The 22,359-nt window shown below is 42.0% G+C and overlaps 2 protein-coding genes across 3 annotated transcripts in view; one reads left to right on the forward strand and one right to left on the reverse strand.

Moving 5' to 3' along the window:
- Positions 1-688: 688 nt before the first annotated feature.
- phox2bb (paired like homeobox 2Bb) lies at positions 689-2,593 on the forward strand (the record flags this gene model as incomplete). Its single annotated transcript, XM_083980099.1, has 3 exons — positions 689-929; positions 1,577-1,764; positions 2,147-2,593. 3 exons carry the CDS (start codon positions 689-691, stop codon positions 2,591-2,593), a joined length of 876 nt encoding a protein of 291 aa, XP_083836225.1.
- Positions 2,594-5,058: 2,465 nt separating this feature from the next.
- The window catches only part of LOC310992761 (LIM and calponin homology domains-containing protein 1-like), a 54,281-nt gene continuing 36,980 nt past the window's right edge, over positions 5,059-22,359 (reverse strand). Inside the window, exons 12-24 of one of the 2 annotated variants that reach the window (XM_083980926.1) lie at positions 21,587-21,943; positions 20,992-21,109; positions 20,234-20,340; positions 20,043-20,148; positions 17,788-17,816; positions 12,530-12,622; positions 12,082-12,246; positions 11,331-11,425; positions 10,972-11,133; positions 9,405-9,503; positions 8,529-8,637; positions 8,053-8,155; positions 5,059-7,230 (exon numbers count right to left, since the gene is read on the reverse strand). In XM_083980926.1, coding sequence (XP_083837052.1) covers positions 7,205-7,230; positions 8,053-8,155; positions 8,529-8,637; positions 9,405-9,503; positions 10,972-11,133; positions 11,331-11,425; positions 12,082-12,246; positions 12,530-12,622; positions 17,788-17,816; positions 20,043-20,148; positions 20,234-20,340; positions 20,992-21,109; positions 21,587-21,943 — 1,569 coding nt within the window. In that variant the 3' untranslated portion in view covers positions 5,059-7,204. Of the gene's footprint in view, positions 7,231-8,052; positions 8,156-8,528; positions 8,638-9,404; positions 9,504-10,971; positions 11,134-11,330; positions 11,426-12,081; positions 12,247-12,529; positions 12,623-17,787; positions 17,817-20,042; positions 20,152-20,233; positions 20,341-20,991; positions 21,110-21,586; positions 21,944-22,359 lie in introns of both variants that reach the window. The other variant, XM_083980925.1, reaches the window with a different exon arrangement.

Genomic DNA, 22,359 nt, shown 5'->3' on the forward strand with positions numbered 1-22,359 from the left:
CTTAAAAGCTTGGAGAAAATTGGATCAGGGAGAATCGTCACCCAACTTTCATTATTTCCAAGTGGTGTGATTGAATTAAAGGGCAAGATGGTGGTTGGAGAGGAGTGGGGTGGATGGGTAGAGGGGGGTGGAGAGGGGAGGAGGGGGTGCGGTGGTGGTGGTGGTGGTGGAGGGGTGCGTAATGGCGTGGTATTAAATTCTAATTAGAGATGCAGGGGATCAATGATAGGGAGGTTGGACAGCCCGGGCCCCCAGTGCCAGCCCAATAGACTGATGAGTTATTGTCATGTAAAAAAGCGCTAGCAATAAGACCAAACGCTTTGCTATTGTCCAAGCGGAAAGAGCCAAGTTTATTATGAGGACTATATGCTCTAGAGACCTCGGGCTAGGCGGCTCTTAGGGGGCTTTTCATAAAACAGGGCTAGGTTCCTATAAAGGAGGCCAGTTTTGGAGCAGGCGCTGAGCAGTGAACATCTACCCACCGTCCAGCCTCCTTCCAACCAGTTCAAACCAAACCAGTCATCTTTCCCCCCCAACTCTGACCGCGCGTCCTCCTCAGTTTTTTATTATTATTTTTTTCTTTTTCTAACCCAATTTTTTTGGGGTGTTTTCTTTTCTTTTTTTTGTTGGTTATCCTCTTTTTTTTTCCCTGGAAGTGCAGCTTTCTATCTCCACCGAGCCTTCTCAAATGTATAAAATGGAGTATTCTTACCTAAATTCCTCTGCCTACGAGTCATGTATGGCCGGGATGGACACGTCGAGCTTGGCATCGGCCTATGCGGACTTCAGTTCGTGCAGTCAAGCCAGTGGCTTTCAGTACAATCCCATCAGGACCACTTTCGGGGCCACCTCCGGCTGTCCGTCCCTCACGCCGGGGTCCTGCAGCCTGGGGACCCTGCGAGACCACCAGAGCAGCCCGTACGCCGCAGGTAAGCAGCGGCTCCGGAGCCTCAACCCCGGTGTTATTATAGGACGGCTTGATTGCATTTGAAAATGGAAATGTGTTTAGTATTTACCAAACGAAATTTGCTTACACAAATGAAAGAATTTATCACGTTAGAAGCGATTGCAGGCAAGAGGTAATTCGGTTACTGGGTTATACTATCCCAGTCACACCCAAAACCGCCAACAGAATTATCTTAAGCTGCCAAAATGATCGGCGTAATTTATTTACTTTGCGATGAGACATAAAGCTTCGAAAATAATTAGATAACCAAAGACTAAAGCTCATTATTGACACCGAATTGGAGTTACAGTAGCAACACGGCGGCGCGGATGGGAACATTATGACAAGTTTTTCAAAACTTGAGCCTCAACCTGAGGAGCAACAATTAGTTTAACGTTACAATTAACCGCATCACAGGTCAGCAGCGTTATCAATTCACAACCAATTCACAGGTAATCAAAGCCATAATGCGATTGAAAAGCTTTAGCTCAGCGACCTTAACCCGATTTTATACAAAATATCCGATTTGAATTTACTTCCATTTGACAACATCACAGTAACACAGGGCTACTGTGTGTGTGTGTGTTTCCATCGCTGACTTTTCATTCACCCTCCTCCTCATCCTCACAGTTCCCTACAAACTGTTCACGGATCACGGCGGACTGAACGAGAAGAGGAAGCAGAGGCGCATCCGGACCACGTTCACCAGCGCCCAGCTGAAGGAGCTGGAGCGGGTTTTTGCCGAAACGCACTACCCGGACATCTACACCAGAGAGGAGCTAGCACTCAAAATCGATCTGACTGAAGCCAGAGTGCAGGTACGACGAGCAACAACCTGCTCCTGTTACGCACAATTATACGCACGGGGTGGATTTATGATGCAAATACGAAACTTCTTATTTCTTCTTCTAACGCAAAGACACATTTTTACAACATTTAAGTGAAATTAAAGCTTCACTGCTCTCACATGATGAGCCACTGGCCTCCAGCTGCTTCACACTGTAAAGGACTAATGCGCAAAAATAAACAGTTTGCGCATTTCTTTGGGGACACTTTTAGATATTTGACGCACCAAACGCATCCAAGTGAATCTATTAAAGCGACAATTCACATCCACTCTGATATAGAGATATCTTCTTTATTGTAACTCTTTGATTGTTGATAACCCTTTGATAACCCTCTCTCCGTTTTTTTCACCAGGTGTGGTTTCAAAACCGTCGCGCCAAGTTCCGCAAACAGGAGCGCGCGGCTGCAGCGGCCGCGGCGGCTGCCAAGTCCAATTCCGGGAAGAAGTCCGACTCCAGAGACGAAGACAGCAAAGACACCAAATCCACCGACCCAGACAGCACAGGAGGACCAGGTCCGAACCCGGTGCCCACCTCCAACTGCGGCGGCGGCGGCGGCCCGAGCCCCACCGGAGGCCAGGTCATCAACACCACCGGGAACGGACAGGTGGTGGTGGACCAGGTGAAGAGCTCCGTGTCCAGCGGCATGGGAGTGACAGCAGCGAGCCAAGGCTGGGCCACCGCCCCGGGGACCATCACCTCTATCCCGGACTCACTGGGCGGACCCTTCGCCAGCGTACTGTCGTCTTTGCAAAGACAGAACGGAGCCAAAGCCACTTTAGTAAAAACCAGCATGTTCTAATAATGAGGCTCGATCGGCAGCTGCGCGAAAAGCTCCGGAGACTGAAAAGCAATTCGCCCCATCACAGACTGAACGGACACTATAAAAGCAGTAACAACAACAACAACAACAACAACAACAACAACAACAAAAGAAGATGATGATGACAACTCTGTTCTTTTATTTTTATGCCTTGCGCCGTTACTTGTTGACACTTGTGCTGTAAAAATATCCACCTCGACAAGTCTCATATTGTCTCATCACACGATTTGCCCCCCCTCTCCCCTCCCTCTACACATTTTGCGCAGAATAAGATATTTTACTGTACTAATATCAACAACAATGACGCATCTGTTGAGATTATTTATGCACCAAATCAGATCCATCATAATGTTTTAAGACTGAGCAGTTGGATGAAGTGACTTGTTCAGATGAATATTTTTTTGGGGGGGAAGGGGGGTTTCATTGAGGGGAGGGGAGGGGGACACAGACTCAAGACGTCTGCGCAACTGGAAACGCGCATCGTGCCATCAGCGCGCTTGCAACAGTGGTCAGAGTTCAACAGCTGCTTTGTTTGGTTGGAGAGACGTTCAGACTGAGGATGCGCTCTCTCTCTCACACAAACCCCCCCGCCCCCCCTCCCACCTCCACCTCCACCACCACGATATACTATATATTAGAAAAAAAACCCACCAACTATCCAACAACGACACGACGCTGACACATTTCTGCTTTTCTGCGCACACAGACACAAAACCCTCTCTGTTTTTGTTTATGTTTCTTTCCTGGGCAGGGAGGGGAGGGGAGCAGCTGCTGCTGCTGCTGCTGACTGAGTTTAGTTTCTTTAAATTATCGATATAAAACACAGAAAAAAAGGCACAAACTACTGCAATGTTCAACCTCTCTGACAGGAAATCTGTTATGTCTTGTGTGTCTTTCTACGGCAAAGTGTTTTTGTGGCTCAGATTGTATAGTGTTAATACGTACTCTTGTCTCCTATAGTTGATCCATAGGCCATACCCCCCCCCCCCCCCCCCCTCCCCCTCCCCCTCGTAGATCGATCGATCATACAAGTCTTTTTTGATGTTTTACAACAATTTCCCTTGGAAGAATTTATTTTCGGTATAAAAAAAAGAAAAAAAAGAAGAAAAGGGAATGGATGCAAACATTATTGTATTTATTTCTATATAATTTGCATGTTGTCTCTTTGTCTCTCTGATTTTACACTGAGTTCCCTCTCCCACTTTGTGAAGCATTATGTAACATGTTTTTGTTGTCCGGGGATCTGAAAGTTATTTATATGTAGGTAATGAATGCTTATATTTAAGAAGGAAATATTTCTACATGTGCACATAGTTTTCCAGGTGTACCATTGAAATGGTTGTTGATGATAAAAAAAAAAAAAAAAAAGTCCAAGTTGCTTTTGTCATTTTTTTTTTTTTTGGACAAAACGGAGGAGAAATTATTCGTTATTATATTATAGAAGCATTTAAGTTACAATCATTTTGGGTCTTTTTCTTGCTCATTAATTAAAAGGTTTTCTTGTCACGGTTGTTGATGAAAAGGCCCGAGAGAGTTCAGCACCACGGACAGCGCCGCACCGCTCAGAGACACTTCCGGGTTTAGTTCCCCTAAATAAAAAAAGCTTTTAGCTTCACAAAGCTGCAATTTTAGGTTCCTAAAATGTGAATTGTCCGTTGACGACAGTTTAATATCACATTACTGAAAAAATGGAAACCAGTTGAGCTGAACTGGGAAGAAAAGCACAATGTGACACCAGTGATAAAGAAAAAAAACTAACTAATCATAATCATATTTTGTTCAAATAAAAATCTACATATCATATTTATATTGATATAAATATGTATTAGATGTTACAGGTTTTGTGAAACTCCAGAGTCAATTTCAAAGAAAAGATTCAGGTCACAGTCACATCAACATTTCTAACCTTTATACTGTTACCATGTCAAAGTTTGTCTCCTTCATCTTTGGGTTTATTATCAATTTATTTATTTATCACTTTATTTCAGTTACTTGAAGCTCAGCTAAAAGATCAACCATCATTCAGTCTGATCATAAAAACCTAAATTAAGCTCTTACTCCGAATTGATCAATCTAATAGGCTCATGTTACTCTCTCATTCTGTGTTAGTATCGATTTAGTATTTAGTATTTTTTGTTGTTAATTTTCTTTTTGTTGGTTTGTGTTGGTTTAATTTTAAGGCCTGACCTCCCGCACTATAATTGGTTCATACCAGGATAATGAAGGATGAATGAAGGAAGTGAGATTCCTCTTTGAAACTAGAGGCAGGACCATTGTATTTGTAAAATAATTTATTTACTTTTCTTTGGCTAATGGTATTTTTTTTGTGTGTGCAAAAGTAGTAGGCAGAGGCACATTCTTAATTTATAACATTTTATTTATAAACATACAGTATGCTATAAATGCCATTGCATTTAAACATCAAATGAATCTATATTTCGGATAGTGTGTTCAGGTGAATATTACAATAAATACAGAACAGACGTAAAAGGTTTTTCATTCCCCGACTATATCCTGTGAAAGAAGACCGTCTGGATACAGAGCTCCGTCTCAAAGATCCCGCTATAAGAGACTCAGCCGAGATTTATTATTCGTTAACTAAATGAGGATAAAAAATAAAATACACAATCGGAAACAGAGGCTTAAAAATACTGGAGATCAGAGAGAGATGAACCCGGAGGAGAAGCTTGGCTATAGGACGCAGTGGAGGAGGAGGAAGAGGAGGAGGAGGCTGCTAGTTTGCTTTCATACAGCAAATCATTTGGTTTTAGGCTTAAACGTGCATTTTTTTTAAACATCCACAATACATAACCGAGCTCTTCTCATACAAGTTCATAAAAAGAAAAAAGAAGCAAGTGACTTTAAAAATGTCCAGCTGGCGGCACAGATCTTTATAAGTTTTTCATCCAACCAAATATTGCACAGGTGCAACTGCTGCTGGTATGTGTGTGTATGTGTGTGTGTGTTCATCATATTACCTCTGCTGTTTAACTAGATGTAACATGTACTGCTGATTTTTATGTTTTTTTTTTATTATTATTTCTTCTTCTTTTTTTTTATTTTTTAATCCATTTTTATTTTTATAAATGAATCCTACCACTGAGCAATTATCAAAATTACCTCAATTAATAGCATACAGAAGTCTATATCGCTCTAGTTAAGTAAAACATTCAAAGTTCAATCACTTGGTCTCCCCTGCAGTGGAAATAACTTGACTCAAATGTCTTCCTGTCTGTCTTTCTTTCTTTGCACTGGGTTTATCACTGCAAATCACAGAGGAATCACAGGGGAGAAATATGAAAATTAAAGGTGGTGTATGCGAAAATAAAAACAGTACTTATCAACTGAAGTAAAGTGTGATGTAAAGGAGGGCTGCAGCCCGACGGTCTGCAGTTTCTAAGAGTTCAAATTTGGCCAAATCCCTCCCACCACGCCAAAAATAGTCATCATAATAATAATAATCATAATAATAATGATAAAAAAGAGAAATAAAAACACCACATAGCTGGTGTTTTTGTTTTTTTCTGCATCACCTTGCTTTCCTAAGGCACATTAAAGTCCTGACTTTCCAAGCCGACAGGCCGAGCTGCTGCGACCCAACAACAACAATTAACAACGACGACAACAACGACAACAGCTCACAAGTCGTGTTATTGCCCTAATGATCAACTACATCCATAATATGTGTTTGTTTTTAATCATGAGATCATTTTATTCTGAGTCACAGGACGAGAGACGTTGAGAGATCACCGTTTGGGCCAAAGGGTCAAATCAAAAAAGAGTTTTGTTTTTATCATCTACTACTTCATCAAATTCATCGTATATTTCAGATTCAGTCTGTTAAGAGAAATCAAAGCGTCCAATCTGAGCTGCCTCACCACTTATTTTACCACATTTTCTTCTCTAATATATATATTTTCATCTCAAATTAAGAAAATAAATCTTTCCTAGATGATGAAAATTGACTATGTGATATACTGCATTTCCATCATATGGAACTGAATGGTGAATAGTCACATTGTTGTTTTTCCTTCCAGGAAACCTGAATCTGATCTGAAATCCTATTTATTTAACACCATATTTTCTACAGTGTGTGTATTTGTGTGTGTGTTTTGGGGGGGGGGGGGGGGGGGGGGGTCAACACAGCCTGTGTGTGTTTGAAGCATCTCTTCATGTTATTGTGTTTTCTTTCCAACATGGCCGCCACCCCAGAACAGTCTCTCTCCTTCTCTTCTCTCCGGCTGCGTGATGAAACAAGAGTCTGTGGTGGCACACGTGGACCAATCGAATCCAGATTTCACTCACGTATCAGATGACATAAACACCGACAATATATATATATGTATATATATTTTTTTGTTGTTGTTGTTTTTTTTTTAGAAACATGTTCCCAGATCCCCGTTCGTTCGGCGCCACATGATGAATCTTCATGGGTTATTGAGCTGCAGAGGACGCAGAGATCCCGACACGCTGTGAAGGACATGATTTGCAGATAATCGGGTTTATAACGGGGATGAGGGGTGGGTGTGTGTGTGTGTGTGGTGGGGGGGTTTCTTCCATGAACCTTGTGCTTTTTTTTTCTGTCGAGCGTCACAACGTGGTGGGCTGTCCGGCCGCTTGAGAGGAAACAGAAAGAGAGAGAGAGAGGGAGAGAAAAGGAAAGGGACAGTTTTTAGAAAGGACACTGGTTTTCGTGGACATGAAGATGTTTTAATCTTGATCAGGGTGTAAACTAAACTTTAGTTTTCATGCACTGAAGGTGAGATCATCATCATCCTCCTCCTCTCTTCCTCCTGATGCAGCTCCAGATCCGTGCCTTCGCTCAGCGCTGCCTCACTGTGTCTGACACGTCTTCATTAAAGCTGCACTGCTAAAGCTTTTTCTATATTAAAATCCCCTCGTCCCATCAGCCTCTCGGCAGAAACCTCTAGAAATACACCTTAAGTTCATTAATCCTAAGATAAGAGTCACGTTTACTTTGCAGACAATAAATCAAACAAACCTTCGGTCCATTTTTCTACACTGGATCTGGATTCACCAGCTTCATTGAAAACTGCAGTTATTCATTAAAAGTGAAATACGAGCAACATTAGCAAAACAATAAGGAACAATAACACCTCATCTTTTGCTAATGTTAGAGAATGATATAACTCTGTTTATGAGCATTATGTAACAGAGAGGTGGTTGATTTATCTCCGCTGCTTCAGTTTTTTATTTTATGTTATGTTATTCTCTTGCAGCGTGCTGACAGAACCTGACCACACTCGTGATTCAATCAGTTTTCTCTTTGATGGATGGACGGAAACATTTGTTCAGAGATGGCAGCAACAGAGAGAGAGAGAGAGAGGAGGAGGGTGTGATGATGAAAAGAGACGAGCGGAGACAGACTGAAGAACTACAGGAGGAAGAGGAGGAGGAGGAAGAGGAGGGTAACTCACAGCGGGAGCGGATGTAGCACTGGTGGCAGTTGAGGAGGCCGTTTCTAATCCGGACGTCCGTCCCCGTGGTCGTGTCGCCTAACTGTCCCTTGCACACGCCGCACTGTAAAGAGAGAGATTAATATTATTGATTTATTAGTTGTTAGAATATTAGAGCTGAATATTAAAACTTGAGTTTATATCCTGTCTGTTTTGTCAATAAATATCATCCCATCCAACATCTGGGTCTCTCACTGGTTGAAGTAAATCTTCAAAAATAAAAGTTTATCTTCAAAAAAACTCAAAAGTCAAATTGTATTCATATAGCACATTTAAAAACAACCCCAAGTGCAGCACAACATGTAAATATAACATAAAAACATTCAGTAACTTCCTCAAACAGCTGTGTACTATTGTGTTTAGTGTCCACACACCTCTAACAGTTGATTAAATAAGGAAAGACTGTGTGTTTGTGTGTGTGTGTGTGCGTCGCCCACCTTAAAGCAGTGGATGTGGAAGTAAAGGCTGAGGGTCTCTATGATCATGGCTGCACCTTTTCCCAGCGGCTGCCCACAGCTGGAACACAGCTTCTTCCCACTGACGGACCTACAGACACAGGGAGAGGAGCGTCGCATGTGATGGTGTGAAGTGTTGGTTTCTCTCTGATGTTGCTCCACTTAAATAAGTTTGACAGTGAATACGACAAGAAGCAACAATAAGTTATTTATTTTGTCAAACTGCTGATCAACCTGCTGCAGAAAAACGGTCTTATTGTGAAAGGCTGAGCTCGGCCCTTCACAATAAAAGAACTGATAATGAACCAAAGGTTAGAAGTAGCTTCCTCTACATCTCCACTGTCCTCACAGTAAACTACACTGAACCTGAATAGAAACATAACTTATCATTTATTTCATGTGGCGATGACGTGTTTCTTTCCACAACCTTGTCCACAACGATTCAGTCGATTCCGTCAGATTATTTTGTCACTCTGCGTCTTTTGCTGTTTGTTTCTATTTGTATTTCTATCGATCGATCAGGCTGAGGAATATCAACTCGTCAGCCGCTCGTCTCCACTGTCTCCCATTTTTCAGTCGAGCTTTTATCGACATCTGATCTCGGCCTGTAGAAAAAGCCCTTGAACTGGATATAAATATCAATATATATATAAATATGAATAAGCAAACACATTAAAAACACATAGATAAACCTGTACTCTCTCTGTTTCATTACTGGCAGCAGGTTGCAGTGGTTCATGTTATGATATGGGCGGAGAAATATAGGCAGCAAAGCAGAAAATGACAATGCAGAAATGGCTCTCCCCTCCCTCCCTCCCCCCTCCCTCCCTCCATGTGGTGCTGTTTGTGATGCAGTACCTGTTGGGAGTTGGAGGCAGTGTGTCTGGAGTTGGTGAGTGTGCTGCAGGGGGCTTTGATGATGAGCTGCGACTCATGTTATTATCAATGGGACCACTCCTGGAAATGGACAGCAACATGCAACATGATGATGAAGAAGATGATGACGTCGACTCACAGATACAGCGACGCCATTGGCTTGTCTGACTAAAGACGTGAACCAATCCAAACCAAAAAGGCACCAGACACCAAATCTGCTCAGCACATTTTGTGTTTTTAAAATGTTAAATGTAGTGTTGCTGCAGATTTAAGAGTCTGATGCTGATCTTTAAAAAAAACAAAACAAAACACATTTATCTCTTCCTGCAGTGGCATCACTTCATTCTGTGTTGGTGCAAGAATTACAGATACAAGACGCCACCTGCTGGACAAACATGTGAACTGACGGTGCAGCCAAACTACAGCACCTGAGATCCATGTGAGATAAATAAAGGTAAAAACCAAAATGCACATGAGGAAGCAGAACAATGTTTACACCAAACATCGTAAAAAAGCTAATAACACTAATGCTAAAAATGAAACAGCCTCTTGCAGAATGTGTGTCAGGCAAAAAAAGATTGTCTTAATAATATGCATTATTTAAAATACAAGTGTGCTGTAAATGACTGTAGATGTGTCCCAGTTCAGAGGCCACAATCTTTAACACTGATTTAATCAATACATGTTCAAAAGCAGATGACAAATCACGATCCCAGTCGGTCTTAAGATTCACTGTGTGCTACTAATGAAAGCAAACAACAAGGGCAGAGCGCAAAACCTAAAAAAAAAGAAAGAAAAAAAGTTATGTGATCTCATGGTTGCCAGGCGACAGGAGCCACCTTTTTAGGCCATGTTGTCTGAAACATGTGGCCCCTGAACTGGGACACAGCTTATACGTATATCTGTGTCATTCTGAAAATAAATGACAGCAACAGCATGCTTAAAACTATTTTTTTTGCTTGTTTACTCGTTTTGTTCTTTCGTTTCTTTTATTATCTTGCTTGTTTATCTCTTTGTGTGATTTCCCTATGATAATTTTTCTTTCATTATTATCATTTATATATTTCTGATTGTTCATTTGTATGTTCTGTTTTATTTACATCTATATCTCTTTTTCTTCTGTGGACTGGTGTGAAATGAACACTTATATATATATATATATATATATAAACATTTTTTTAGCATCTCTCTGCATCTTGTTTGTCCTATATTTATATTTTTTACCAGTCCACCACAGTGTGCATTGCATGTGTGAATGTACAGTATTTGCATGTATGCACTGCTGCTGTAACCCTGTGAATTTCCCCACTGTGGGATAAATAAAGGCATACTTTTTGTATGACAATATATTTCACTGTTAACTATAGGTGGAGGCATCTAATAAACTATTTGACTTTTCACCTCTTCCAGCACTGTAAATATTTATTTGTGTATTTTTATCTGTGCAAAATAAATCTAAATCTAAATCTAGAATAATGTCACTAAGGGACACAAGTCGATCCAATCCTTGAATTGTGGTCGATGTGAGATAAGACTTTCTGTCACACACCTCCTGTCTCCTGCCGGCCGGCCCGGCTTGTTGCTGTCGGCCGTCGGCTCTTGTTGTTTCTTGACCGGAGTGGAGGATTTGGCCGACACGGCGGGAGGTTTCTGGCCGTTCTGCAAACTGTGAGTGAGGGTTCCTGGCTGACTGATGCTCTGACTCAGCGAGCTGTGAATCACAGACAGAAAACCTGTCACATATTCTTCATTTTCACCGAGCTAATCCCATCAGATCTGTTTTCTACGGAGGAAAACTCACTCAAACAACAGAACTGAGACTGAAATTCTGCATCGTCTCTTATTGTGTACGTCACAGTGGATCAGAGGTTCTGCTAAAACATAACACAACGCTGACTGTGTCCAAACCTTCTCGCCGTCTTCATGCTGTCGTCAGCAGTGCTGATGTCACTGGTCCTGTCGTTCTCCCTGCGTTTCGCCTCCACGCTCTCCGTGCTCCCCCTCTGCAGCCACAAACAGGGAACAAGTTAGTCGAACAACAGCTGATGTGTCCGTCAAACATCGGCCCTCAATCAATCAATCAATCAATCAATCAATCAATCAATCAATCAATGGGTTCGCACTCTTTTCTTGAAATCATTTTCAGCTGCTACAGTCTGACAGACATGTTATCACACTAATACATCACCCTGCCTCATTCATGCTTTGGAGAAGTGTTTTTTGTTGTTTTATTTTGTACATTTAACCAGTTTGTTTCTATGTTTATTCCTCTCTCGCTCACAGAAGTCCGATTAAAGATGTTCAATCTATGGCTCTAACTTATCTATGAAATAATCTCTTAGAAATTATGACAAAGTTAGAACATAAAACAACACAAATATATTGTTTTTGTTTTTAAACGACGCCCAAAACAGCTCTCTGCTGCTCCTCTATCTGTCACTCAGCAGAGGAGAGAAAACCCATACTGGAAACACTCATCAACTCAGTGTCGCTAGTTTTCTCGCTAGACACTTCTTTGGAAAAGAAATCCTTAGTGAGGTCTGAAAAAGTCAAATAGATCTCTGGTAGCTTTACTTTACTTTACTTTATTGTTTTATTGTACGTGGACAGTCCCAATTAATCAACTGCATTAAATACAGTAAAAAGGGCAGCGACTCACCGACTGCCTCTCCAGAAGTTCCTGTTTCCGTTCCCAGTCGGCCAGCGAGCGGACGATGGTGTCCTGGGGCGCGGAGGTGGAGGACAGCTCCCCTCGGCTGGGGGAGGGCAGGGCTGAGGAGCGGGGGGTGAGGGGCGCCACCGTCTCCTCCAGGATCTTACGCTCCTGTCAGAACGGGAGAGTTGGATGAGTTAACGACGACTATCATGGGTTTTATTTTAGTTTTCATAAACAAACATACATGTTATTAACAAATATTAGCAAATCTAGCCTTGTATCCTATTTATTCTCTCAAACATTTCGTTTTATGTATGCAAGTGCATGAAATGACTATTAAACTGAATCTTAATCTTAAATCATAAGACACAACTGCAGCCATGGCAACAATAAATTCAAGTGATTTGTAAACACATCTCAGGTGCAACATGTGACACACACACACACAAACCTCCTCATGGTACTTCCTCTCCTCCTCGGCCACCTCCCTCTGCGCTTGCTCCCACTCCTCCTTCAGCTTCTCCTGCTCGCGCCGGTACTTCTCCTGTTACCACGGCAACAGACACATGACATACAGCACAGAGCCTCAACGTGGAGGAAAAAAAACTAAACTGTGTCTGCAGGTCAGGATGCTTCGGCAGGAAAACAGAGACGATGCACAGATATAATCTGGCATCAGAAGGAGCTCTGATAGACTTCAGTCTTTTTCTTTCTTTCTTTCTTTTTTTTTTTTTTTTTTAACTTTTTGATAATAAAATCCTCTCTTGCTTAATTTAATCCCAGAGGGAACCGAGACCTGTGGGCCCTGCTGCAGTAACTATGTCAGATTTAGTTCTATGAGTAATCTGAATATAAGCCTTGATTTGGAGGCTTGCTTTTCCTCTGTTAGGCCTAAGCACTTGCTCAGATCTAATTTGCTTGTTAGGGATAAAAAAAAGAAAAAAAAAGCAAACAAAGGAGACCAGACACAGGCAGTGCAGACAAAAGGCAGAAGCAGAGCATGCGGAGCCTGTTGAGCAAAGGGGTTCCTACACAATTTTCATTTCAGAAGTTGCCCTAAATCTTTCAATTTCAATTTCAATCAGGTCGTTACTTGATGTGTAACGTGGGCAACAAAGACTGTTCTTCTTATTCTTCTTTAAATTGTGTGGGAACACCCCCCCCCCCAAAAAAAAAAGGAAGCAAAAATTAAAGATTTACAGTGAAAGCAAGTTATGCGAGATAAGATGACAGACTGAGGTCGAAGCACAGAGACAACACAGAGTCAACCAGGGAGGCAACAAGCACATCGATGCACCAGACATTCATCCATATCGGCGCATCTCATCTCAATCAGTCCTGCGAAGACAGAAAATCTGTTCTCATCACAGTCGTTCTCTAAGATGTTTTATTATTATTTTTTTTTTTTATCAAGATGATACTGTAAATGAGGACAGCACATCGTGTATAATACTAATGAATCCATCGAATGTTTAGCGCTACATGGACCTGAGATGCACCTCTTATTGGCTGAGGAGAGAGAGGGTGATTGGGGCAGCAGCAACAGCAGCAACCTTGGACAATGTCCTCGCCTCTGTGTGTGTGCATGAGATGGAGACGGGAATATATATATATATAAAAAAAGAACTAGAGGTTCTTCCACTGAGCAAAGTCGCCCTCTAGTGGTCAAAGTGTGCACAGGAGTCGTTGGGATGTGCCTTCAGAGGAAGGAGGAGGTGGGCTGTGCGGGGCGTTGCTCAATATAAAACAAATATGGAGGCAAGCTTTAGCTTTTGCAGGTAGCAATGAAATGTGGTTAATTCTTTTGACTGTGAGCGGAGCAAGTCACAGACAATCACTGTGCTTTCTCTCCCAGGGTTTGGGAGTCAGTTAAGTGTCCCGGTGCATGGCTTTGATAAGCTGCAGTTTCAAAGACATGTAAACACCTGGGCTTATTTTGATTGGTAAGTAAAAGGCTGAAGAACACTTAGGTTAAAAAAAAACCATTAAAACCATCTTTCAGTGACTATATATATATCAACATCCAGGTAAACGTAGTTAGAGCCGAGCGAGAGATTCACATCCTGTTTACACCTGGTATCAAAATGTGACCTGCATCCTGACCCTTTAGGTGGATAATCGTGATCCGTCTGACCACATGTGAAGTGCAATAACACATCGATAAGTTTGGTGCAAAAGCAAACGTGTTCTTCTGGATACAGGTCACATTTTAATACCAGGTTTAAACTGGGTCATAGTCACTGAAATACTGTTAAGACAACAGTTAGACTGGACTCAAGACGATAACAACACACTAACTTCTCAACAAGACTACAAATCATCCAATCAGAGTGGACCAGTTATAGACTATGATGCCTGGATTATGCACTGACTTCTGAAGCTTTACCTACAGTGATCTCTGCTGCCATGGATACATTATGCAAAATTATTCCAGTCTCATTTCTCGGACCCAGAATCAGTCCTCTGGGTTCTGCTAGTGACCTGACGAGATGCACGGTAAACTTAAAGCCTCTCTAGACGTAGGAGACAAAGCCTTTCTTCTAATATTTTACCAGTATATTATCTTCCAGTGTATTATCTGAAGCAGAGGTTTTCAACAGGGGGTCTGCAGAGGTACTGCAGGGGGGTCATGACATTTTTGGTTGATTATACAATTTTGTTTCCACATTTAGGCTTAAAATAAAAACGTCAATTAGAATAGCTTGTATGCATGATTACCATGCAATTGACAGACATTGTTGATATAAGAAGGTATGTTTATGAATGACCACCCTACTCACTGTACCATTAAAATAAAAACATGAATATATGAATGAACCTGTGTATTGTTTGAACAGCTTAGTACAGTGGTTCCCAACCTTTTTTGGCTTGTAACTCCATTTTGACATCACAAATTTCTGGCGACCCCGTCAATCAATATGCACCAGCTCAGATATTTTTATATGCTGCATTTTATTTAAACTCGATTTATATTTGAGAAAGTGAAAGTAAAGAATACAGTTGTTTAAGATTGTGTGTGTTGTTTTTAATCATACTTTTAAAAAGAATAATAATTAGCTAAAAAAATATTCTTATCAGTAATTTCTTCTATCAATTACTAGACATTTCAGGCGACCCTAAAACACTGGCTTAGCATTTGAATCTAGGGTTTGTTTATACATGGTACTAGGCCCAGTTCAATATAATACAACATTTTATAATAATTAAAAGTAGGGGGTCCCTGCTTCATCCCTCCATTAGTTTGGGGGTCCTTGGCCTGAAAAACGTTGAAGACCCCTGATCTAAAGTAAATAATTATCCGCTGCTGCACTTACAGTCAAAGCTGCAGGTGAGTTTTTCACACCTCACTCATGCCTCATGGAAGCTGTAGCTGCTGAGCACTGAAGAGCAAATGATAATGACTTGAATTTAAGGTAAAACAGGCTCATGATGCTTCACATGCCAACAGCTGTGACTGAATGACCTACGAACAACGCTGCAAAAACCCTCTCACCGTTTGTGAAGCCTTATCATTATAAACTGTTGATTTGAGATGAATTGAATTATTGTTATAAAGCTTGCTCTAAGCCACTGAGCTCCACTACAGGGAATCGAACCGCTGACCCTTGCCTTATTTCCTTAATGCGGACTCATGCGTCATGCTTCACCCCTGCGAGGTGAACTGTGTACCTGCAGCATGCGCTCCTGCTCTTGCTGCCACCTTTCCTGACGCTTTCGCTCCTCATCCGGGTCCCAAGACCAGCGGTCGCCCCGCCTGGCCTGGGGCAACACCGGCACTGACACCTGATAGATACCCCAACACACACACACCACACACACACACACACACACACACAAACCCAACCAACATGCAAAGAAACACACACGGCAGACAATTAATCATGCACACAGAACCAGTCACACACAAACACACACACACAGTCTCTCACCCAACCATGAAGCCATTGATACGTCCCCCAACACACACACACACACACATCCACCACAGGAGAAGAAGAAGGGAAGGGAGGAGACAGAAATAGTTGGTCTACCACAACAGCACTACTCCAATGCTAGCCAAAGGACTCCTACTAAGGAGAGAGAAGAGAGAGAGAGAGAGATGAGCTCAAATGAAAACGGAAGCAGTCTCGGCCGTCGTCTACTACAGCATCCTCATCTGGCATGCTACATCGACAGCTGTGTGTGTGTGTGTGTGTGTGTGTCCTGTCATACACTGAGAGATCAGGGCTCAACAGAGAGTGATTTAAGATTTGTGACATTTTTTTTTTTATTTATAAGTGAAGTGGATAAACTGGATGTTTCTTACAGGATCAACCGAAAACTGCTACAGAAAGTATTTTTAACGCAGATGTTCGTGTTTTGTTTAGTTTATATTTTCGGTTTAAAGAGACTCACACTTTTGAAATCTTACCTGGAGAATTTAAGTAATTTATTTCTTTGTATTACTGATTTTTATTTCTCAGTTAAAGGAGAATTCCAGCCATTTTTGACCCCTAAATCGTTTTCCTGATGGTCACCAAGTGTTGGGGGGAGCAAAAAATGTGACTAAAATTGATGCAGGCAAACCAGAGTTACACCATGGCTACCCGGCGCTAGGGATAGCGACAACGCTAACCCATGGGGGCAATTCTTTCAACCACAACAAACACTCAAAAAACAATCAAATATCTATGGATCTCTGGAATCCTTAGAGACACCAACTCATATAGTATAAACAGTATAAACTTTGTGTTTTTGCATGTAGTCACTCACCTCAGATAGCCTAACTCTAATGGGTCGTTCAGACCAAAAGCGTCAAAAGGGTCAAAAGACGCTCTTGACGCTTTTCCGCGACGCTGGTGGTCTGAACACCCTGGCGTTTTGACGCGCGTCAAAGAAGTTGACGTCGGTTGTGGTTGGTCATCCATTTAAAGGGGCAGCGACATCTACACTCTGATTGGTTGCCGCTGCTCCGCATCATCGCTCATTAGCATAAAGTTCAGGAGATTTCAACTTTCTCCTGACGCTCTCGCCGCCAAAACGCGACGCCAACGCCTTTGACGCTCTTCAACGCTCCTCGACGCTGGTTCTCATTGAAAATGAATGACTTCCGGCCACCGCGATGCTCTCGACGCTTTCGGTCTGAACGCACAGTAACAAACACTTTTTCCTTGTTGTGATGATTTCTTTACAAAAATAAACACATTTTGTAAAGAAATCATCACAACAAGGAAAAGGTGTTTGTTTATGTGGCGGGGAGAGCAGGCTCTCAGCGATCGGATAGTAATGTCTTTCCAGGATGTTTCAGAGTTAGGCTGTCTGAGGTGAGTGATTACATGCAAAAACACAAAGTTAATACTGTTTATACTGTACAGTTTATGAGTTCAGTGGTGTCTCGTAAGGATTGGAGTCATGTACCATAGATATTTGATTGTTTTTTGAGTGTTTGTTGTGGTTGAAAAAATTGCCCCATAGGTTAGCATTGTCGCTATCCCTAGCGCCGTTTAGCCATGGTGTAACTTCGGTTTGCCTGCATCAATTTTACTCGCGTTTTTTGCTCCCCACAACACTGGATAACCATCAGGACAACGATTTAAGGGTCAAAAATGGCCGGAATTCTCCTTTAATTCACACTAAAACTACTGGCAAGCAATGGTAACGCAGGGAGGTGATAAAGCCAGATGAGACGCGGTAAAAGGGCTTTTCAGTTTCAATTAAATTTTTACTCACATTTCCACGGCGATCCTTTTCTGCCTCCTCTGTAGCAGAAGTGAGAGAGAGAGAGAAAAAAACATTATTATAAAAGTGTTTAAACAGAAATGATCAACCTAATTATTACATTTCTTATTTATTGGAGAGATATTGATGGAAATGAGCGTGTGGCAGGTGGAGGTTTGAGAACCTGAGGAGGAAAGATGGAGACAGAGGAGACGGAAAAACCAGTCGACCAAAAGCAACAAACCACATCTGGAACTCATCAAAGCAGAAACTGTGCAGCTGTGTTTTCAACTTCTTCTTTTTTTCTCCATGATCAGTTATAATAATAATATGTCGAAGTGATCAGGAGGTCGAGGTTGAATTACTTCAATACAGATTTTGTGGCTTTTGGTGGAAATGCCAGAATAGTGAAGCCTTATGCTAAAACGCTATCAAACAGTTGATGAGGATAATCAAATGTTCACCACAGACATGATGAGGGTTTATAGACCAATCCATGCATGGAGGAGTTTAGTCATCACTTTTCAGAAACGTCTTAAATTATAATTATTATAAACAAACAGGCTTCATTTGCCTTTTTATAACATGAAACACAGCCAGTATTCCCTCTGATATCTGGTGCACAGATCCTTTCTTTAATTACTGATGATTTGGTGAAACTCTTGTTTGTATTTGAAGGATTGTTTTAAATGTTTACGGTGCATTTTCCTCAGTTTATTAGAGAAAGGACCTTACAACAATTCATCCTAATCAACGTGATGATACCAACATGAACCAAAATGAAATCAGCTGTTTCACAGTCACACTACACCGATGAGTTCGACCTGAAACAACTCTGCGCTTGTTTCATTCTGCATCATTGTAGCACATTAAAGATGGAGTTAGAAGATACTGATCGTCCACGATGAGTTAAAAAACAAGAGGGGGAGGGGGACTGAAGAGCTGTTGACCAGCTCTTGCAGAGATGGCAGGGAGACCCTGTGCATTCAGCACCTGGGCGGAGGGGGGGTGTGTGTGGGGGAGGGGGGGGGGGGGGGGGGGGGGTTTACCTGATGGAGCGAAGAACTCCCAACGTAACTTAGGGCTGCTGGTTGCCAACGGAGACCTGACACTGTTTTCAAACTCTAAAGCGAAATAAACAAAATGTGTGTGTGGTAGGTAGGAGAAGAGGGAATGAGGGAAGGAAGGAAGGAAGGAAGGAAGGAAAGGAGGAAGGAAGGGAGGGAGGGAAGGAAATGATGAAGGATAGACAGATGAAAAAACCAGGTGTTGGAATGTACATTGAGAAAATCAGAGAAGTCAGATTGGGGGGAGGGGCTTCACAGAAACGCTCCAGTGCCTCCAAGCACATTTTTTGGAGGTAATAATTTAAAATGTATAAAGTTTTTCACCCAAATATAATTTCAAGACAATCCCAACATGAGAGCTAAAACATGGAGGGTGTGTGCAGGTTGTAAAAACAGGCTGATGAGGATCATAAATCCTCGGCAGCACCTTCGACTCTCACTCTAGGACAGGGGTGTCCAAACTTTTTGCAAAGAGGGCCAGATTAGGTGAGGTGAAAATGTGTGGGGGCCGACCATTCAGCCTGACATCCTTTGAACCATTAACATTTAATGCAAATGAACTATTTAATACAGTTTTTTTTTTATTGCAAATGGCATTCTTTTAATTTCTTTACATAGAATACAAATAAATCTAAACAAGTTTTGACCAAAATCACTCTGCTTTTCATATTAGAAGACCACATAAAATGAAGAAAAAGTCTGTCTGGAAAAAAAAACTTTCACAAAGCTTAAACATATCTAGGTTCATTTGAAACATTGCATATTATATTTAATATTATATTATATTTTAGAAATGGGCTGGAAAGGGTCAAGGGTCGCGTGGCTAGAGTGCGGCCACAGGTCTGCTGCCATCTTCTGGTAAAATATAAAATAGCCTTTTTCTTGTACGTGCTGGCGGGCCACATATTATTGATTTTACGACAGAGGCTGCAGGCCGGTGGGAATTTGAACACGGGCCGCAATTGGCCCCCAGGCCGGACTTTGGACATGCCTGCTCTAGGATCTAGCGTTACAACAGCAAAACAGAAAAAGAGTGCAAAAGTGGAAAAATAAAAGATAAATAAATAAAAACAGCAGCTGCAGCAGGATTATGCTAATCCAACTCAGAAAACGAGGAGGAGATGTTATGGAAAAAGAAGCTGCTTGCCTGGGTTTTTTTTTTTTTTTTTTACCTGGATGTGAGTACTGTAGTTCACTGACCTGCTGTCGTTTCCCGTGGTGGGTGATATCCAGATGATCCAGATGTGGCTAAGCTCGGGACGTTCTCTCTCCTCTGCGACAGCTCCTGGGAACTGGGGACGGCCGGCTGCTGCAGGGAGATTCACACGTTATAATAATAATAATAACACAGGACGTCTGAGCGATGATGTGTTCAGTGAGTGAAGCTTCACCTGAGAAGTCGCAGTCTGACTCTGCTGCTGTGAGCCGACACTCGACAGGACCAGACTGCAGATGTTTGGATTGGATGGTTCGCTCTTTTCTTGCTCTTGTTTGGCTTCTGAAAACACACAACAACAAAAAACGACAACTTCCTTTTACATTTTTTGCCACAATCATTTGTTCTTTAGGATTTAATAATGTCAATGTCAATTTTATTTATATAGCACATTTCATATGGCGAGCATAAACTCAATGTGCTTCAGATGTAAAAGCAAGATGGCAATACATGTGAGTACATATTAACAAAAGCCAACGTGTTAAGACAAACAAGAAACTAATTAAAAGCTTGTGAGAATAGATATGTTTTAAGATTACACTTAAAAGAAGATATTGTTGGAGATGAGCGGAGTTCGATGGGTAAAGAGTTCCACAGTGTTGGACCATAATAACTAAAAGCACTTTGAGCTAATTTTGAATGTATGCGTGGTACATTGAGAGATTTACATGAAGATTTGAGATATCTGTCTGGTGCATACTGAAGTGAGCATGTCAGAAACATAATAAGCTTTGGCTTCTTCCCACTCCTTTTGAACATAAATAAGTGGTAAGTTTCGTTGTTGATTCATTTTGCGTTTCTTGTATTGACTGTTTGTTTTTATTTAGTTCTGCGTTCAAATAAAATTTCATTCATTTGTTCATTCTTTTTCATGTTTCCTTCAGGTCTTCAAGTCTTTGAGTGACCACACGGTGTCAGTGTAGCTGCTCAGACCTGTAGGTGGCGCTGGTTGAGCTGCTGCAGCATCCGACTTCTTGTTTTCCTCTGGAGCAGCAGCTGCTGTCTGGCCTCCTCCGCTCCTCCCAAAGCTTTCCTCTGGCTTCTGCAGTTCCTGTGCAGCCCACAAATCATTTCAAATTCAGTTACCAGTGTCTAAAGAACAGATCCCAGCCCAAGATAAACACGTCAAATCATTTCTTTACGGAGGAAGAAAATGTGTAGTATTTTAGATGTATCCTTCTGCAGAGTGCAGTCAAACTAAACATGTTAAATGTGTGCAGCAGAAGACGGGACAGGACCTGCTTTGGTTCTGATATAAACAAATCAGGGCTTTCTGCTGCTGTGACTCCACACAACTAATTTGATTTACAGAGAAATTTAAGTGGGGCACTGCAAAATATTAAGAGTCTGAGCTACGAAACCCACACGAATCACTTTTGTTTGGCTGTACCCTGTCAGTAAAGCTTCTGGTTACAGTTTATTTGGGGATTACAGACTAATGCTCAACTGATGTTCAACAAAACATGAACAAATGTTCTACTATTTAACGCTTAAGAGTTGAATCTCTAAAAAAACTCTGCATCCTCACCGTCGGCAGAGAGGTGGGTCGACTCAGTGGCGGCGAAGGCTCGGACACTTTCTTCTTTTCCTCTGGAGCTGCTTCACTGTCGCCGTGTGCCTCCTCCTCCTCTTTCGCCTTCGTTGACACCGGGCTTCCTCCGCAGGGGGAGGCGTGTCGACTGTGTGCGGGTGACGCTGCCATCGTCACCGCCGTCGCCGCCACCGCTGCTGCTGCTGCTGCCGAGGAGCGGACGACTGCTGTGCTGTTGCTGGTTATGGAAGGGGACGCCTGGAAATGAGGCGGAGACTCCCTCCCTTGACTCTCGGGTGTGGTGGGAACGTCGTCGCTTCCTGCGTTGCCGTTGATTCGAAGCAAACCGTCCGTCTAGATCAGAGGACGACACCACATGTTGCTTTGATTTAGGGCTTAAATTGCTGAAATTGACTTTCAATACACTACTGCAAACTTCACCATGGTTGTTTCTGCAGTACGTGTGTGCACAGGAGAGTGAAACATGATTTACTGCAGCGCCATGTAAGCAACATATCTGTATCTATAAACATGCAAAAAACATGCACAGGAAATTGCAATTGCTTGTATGTGATGATGGATCGGGACTTCAACCTGCTTTGTCAGTCAAGTATTTGTTGTGCACATCAGTAATTCGACTCCAGTGTCTGAGTGTCCAAAGGAACCAATCAGGTGCACATGGACTCACAGCAAAAACAAAGATGACAACACAGAGAAAAGAGAAATAAAGACATACATTGTCATGCAAAAGTTTGGGCACCCTTGGTCAA

This window comes from Trachurus trachurus (assembly GCF_905171665.1).
Source record: "Trachurus trachurus genome assembly, chromosome: 10".
Lineage (NCBI taxonomy): Eukaryota > Metazoa > Chordata > Actinopteri > Carangiformes > Carangidae > Trachurus > Trachurus trachurus.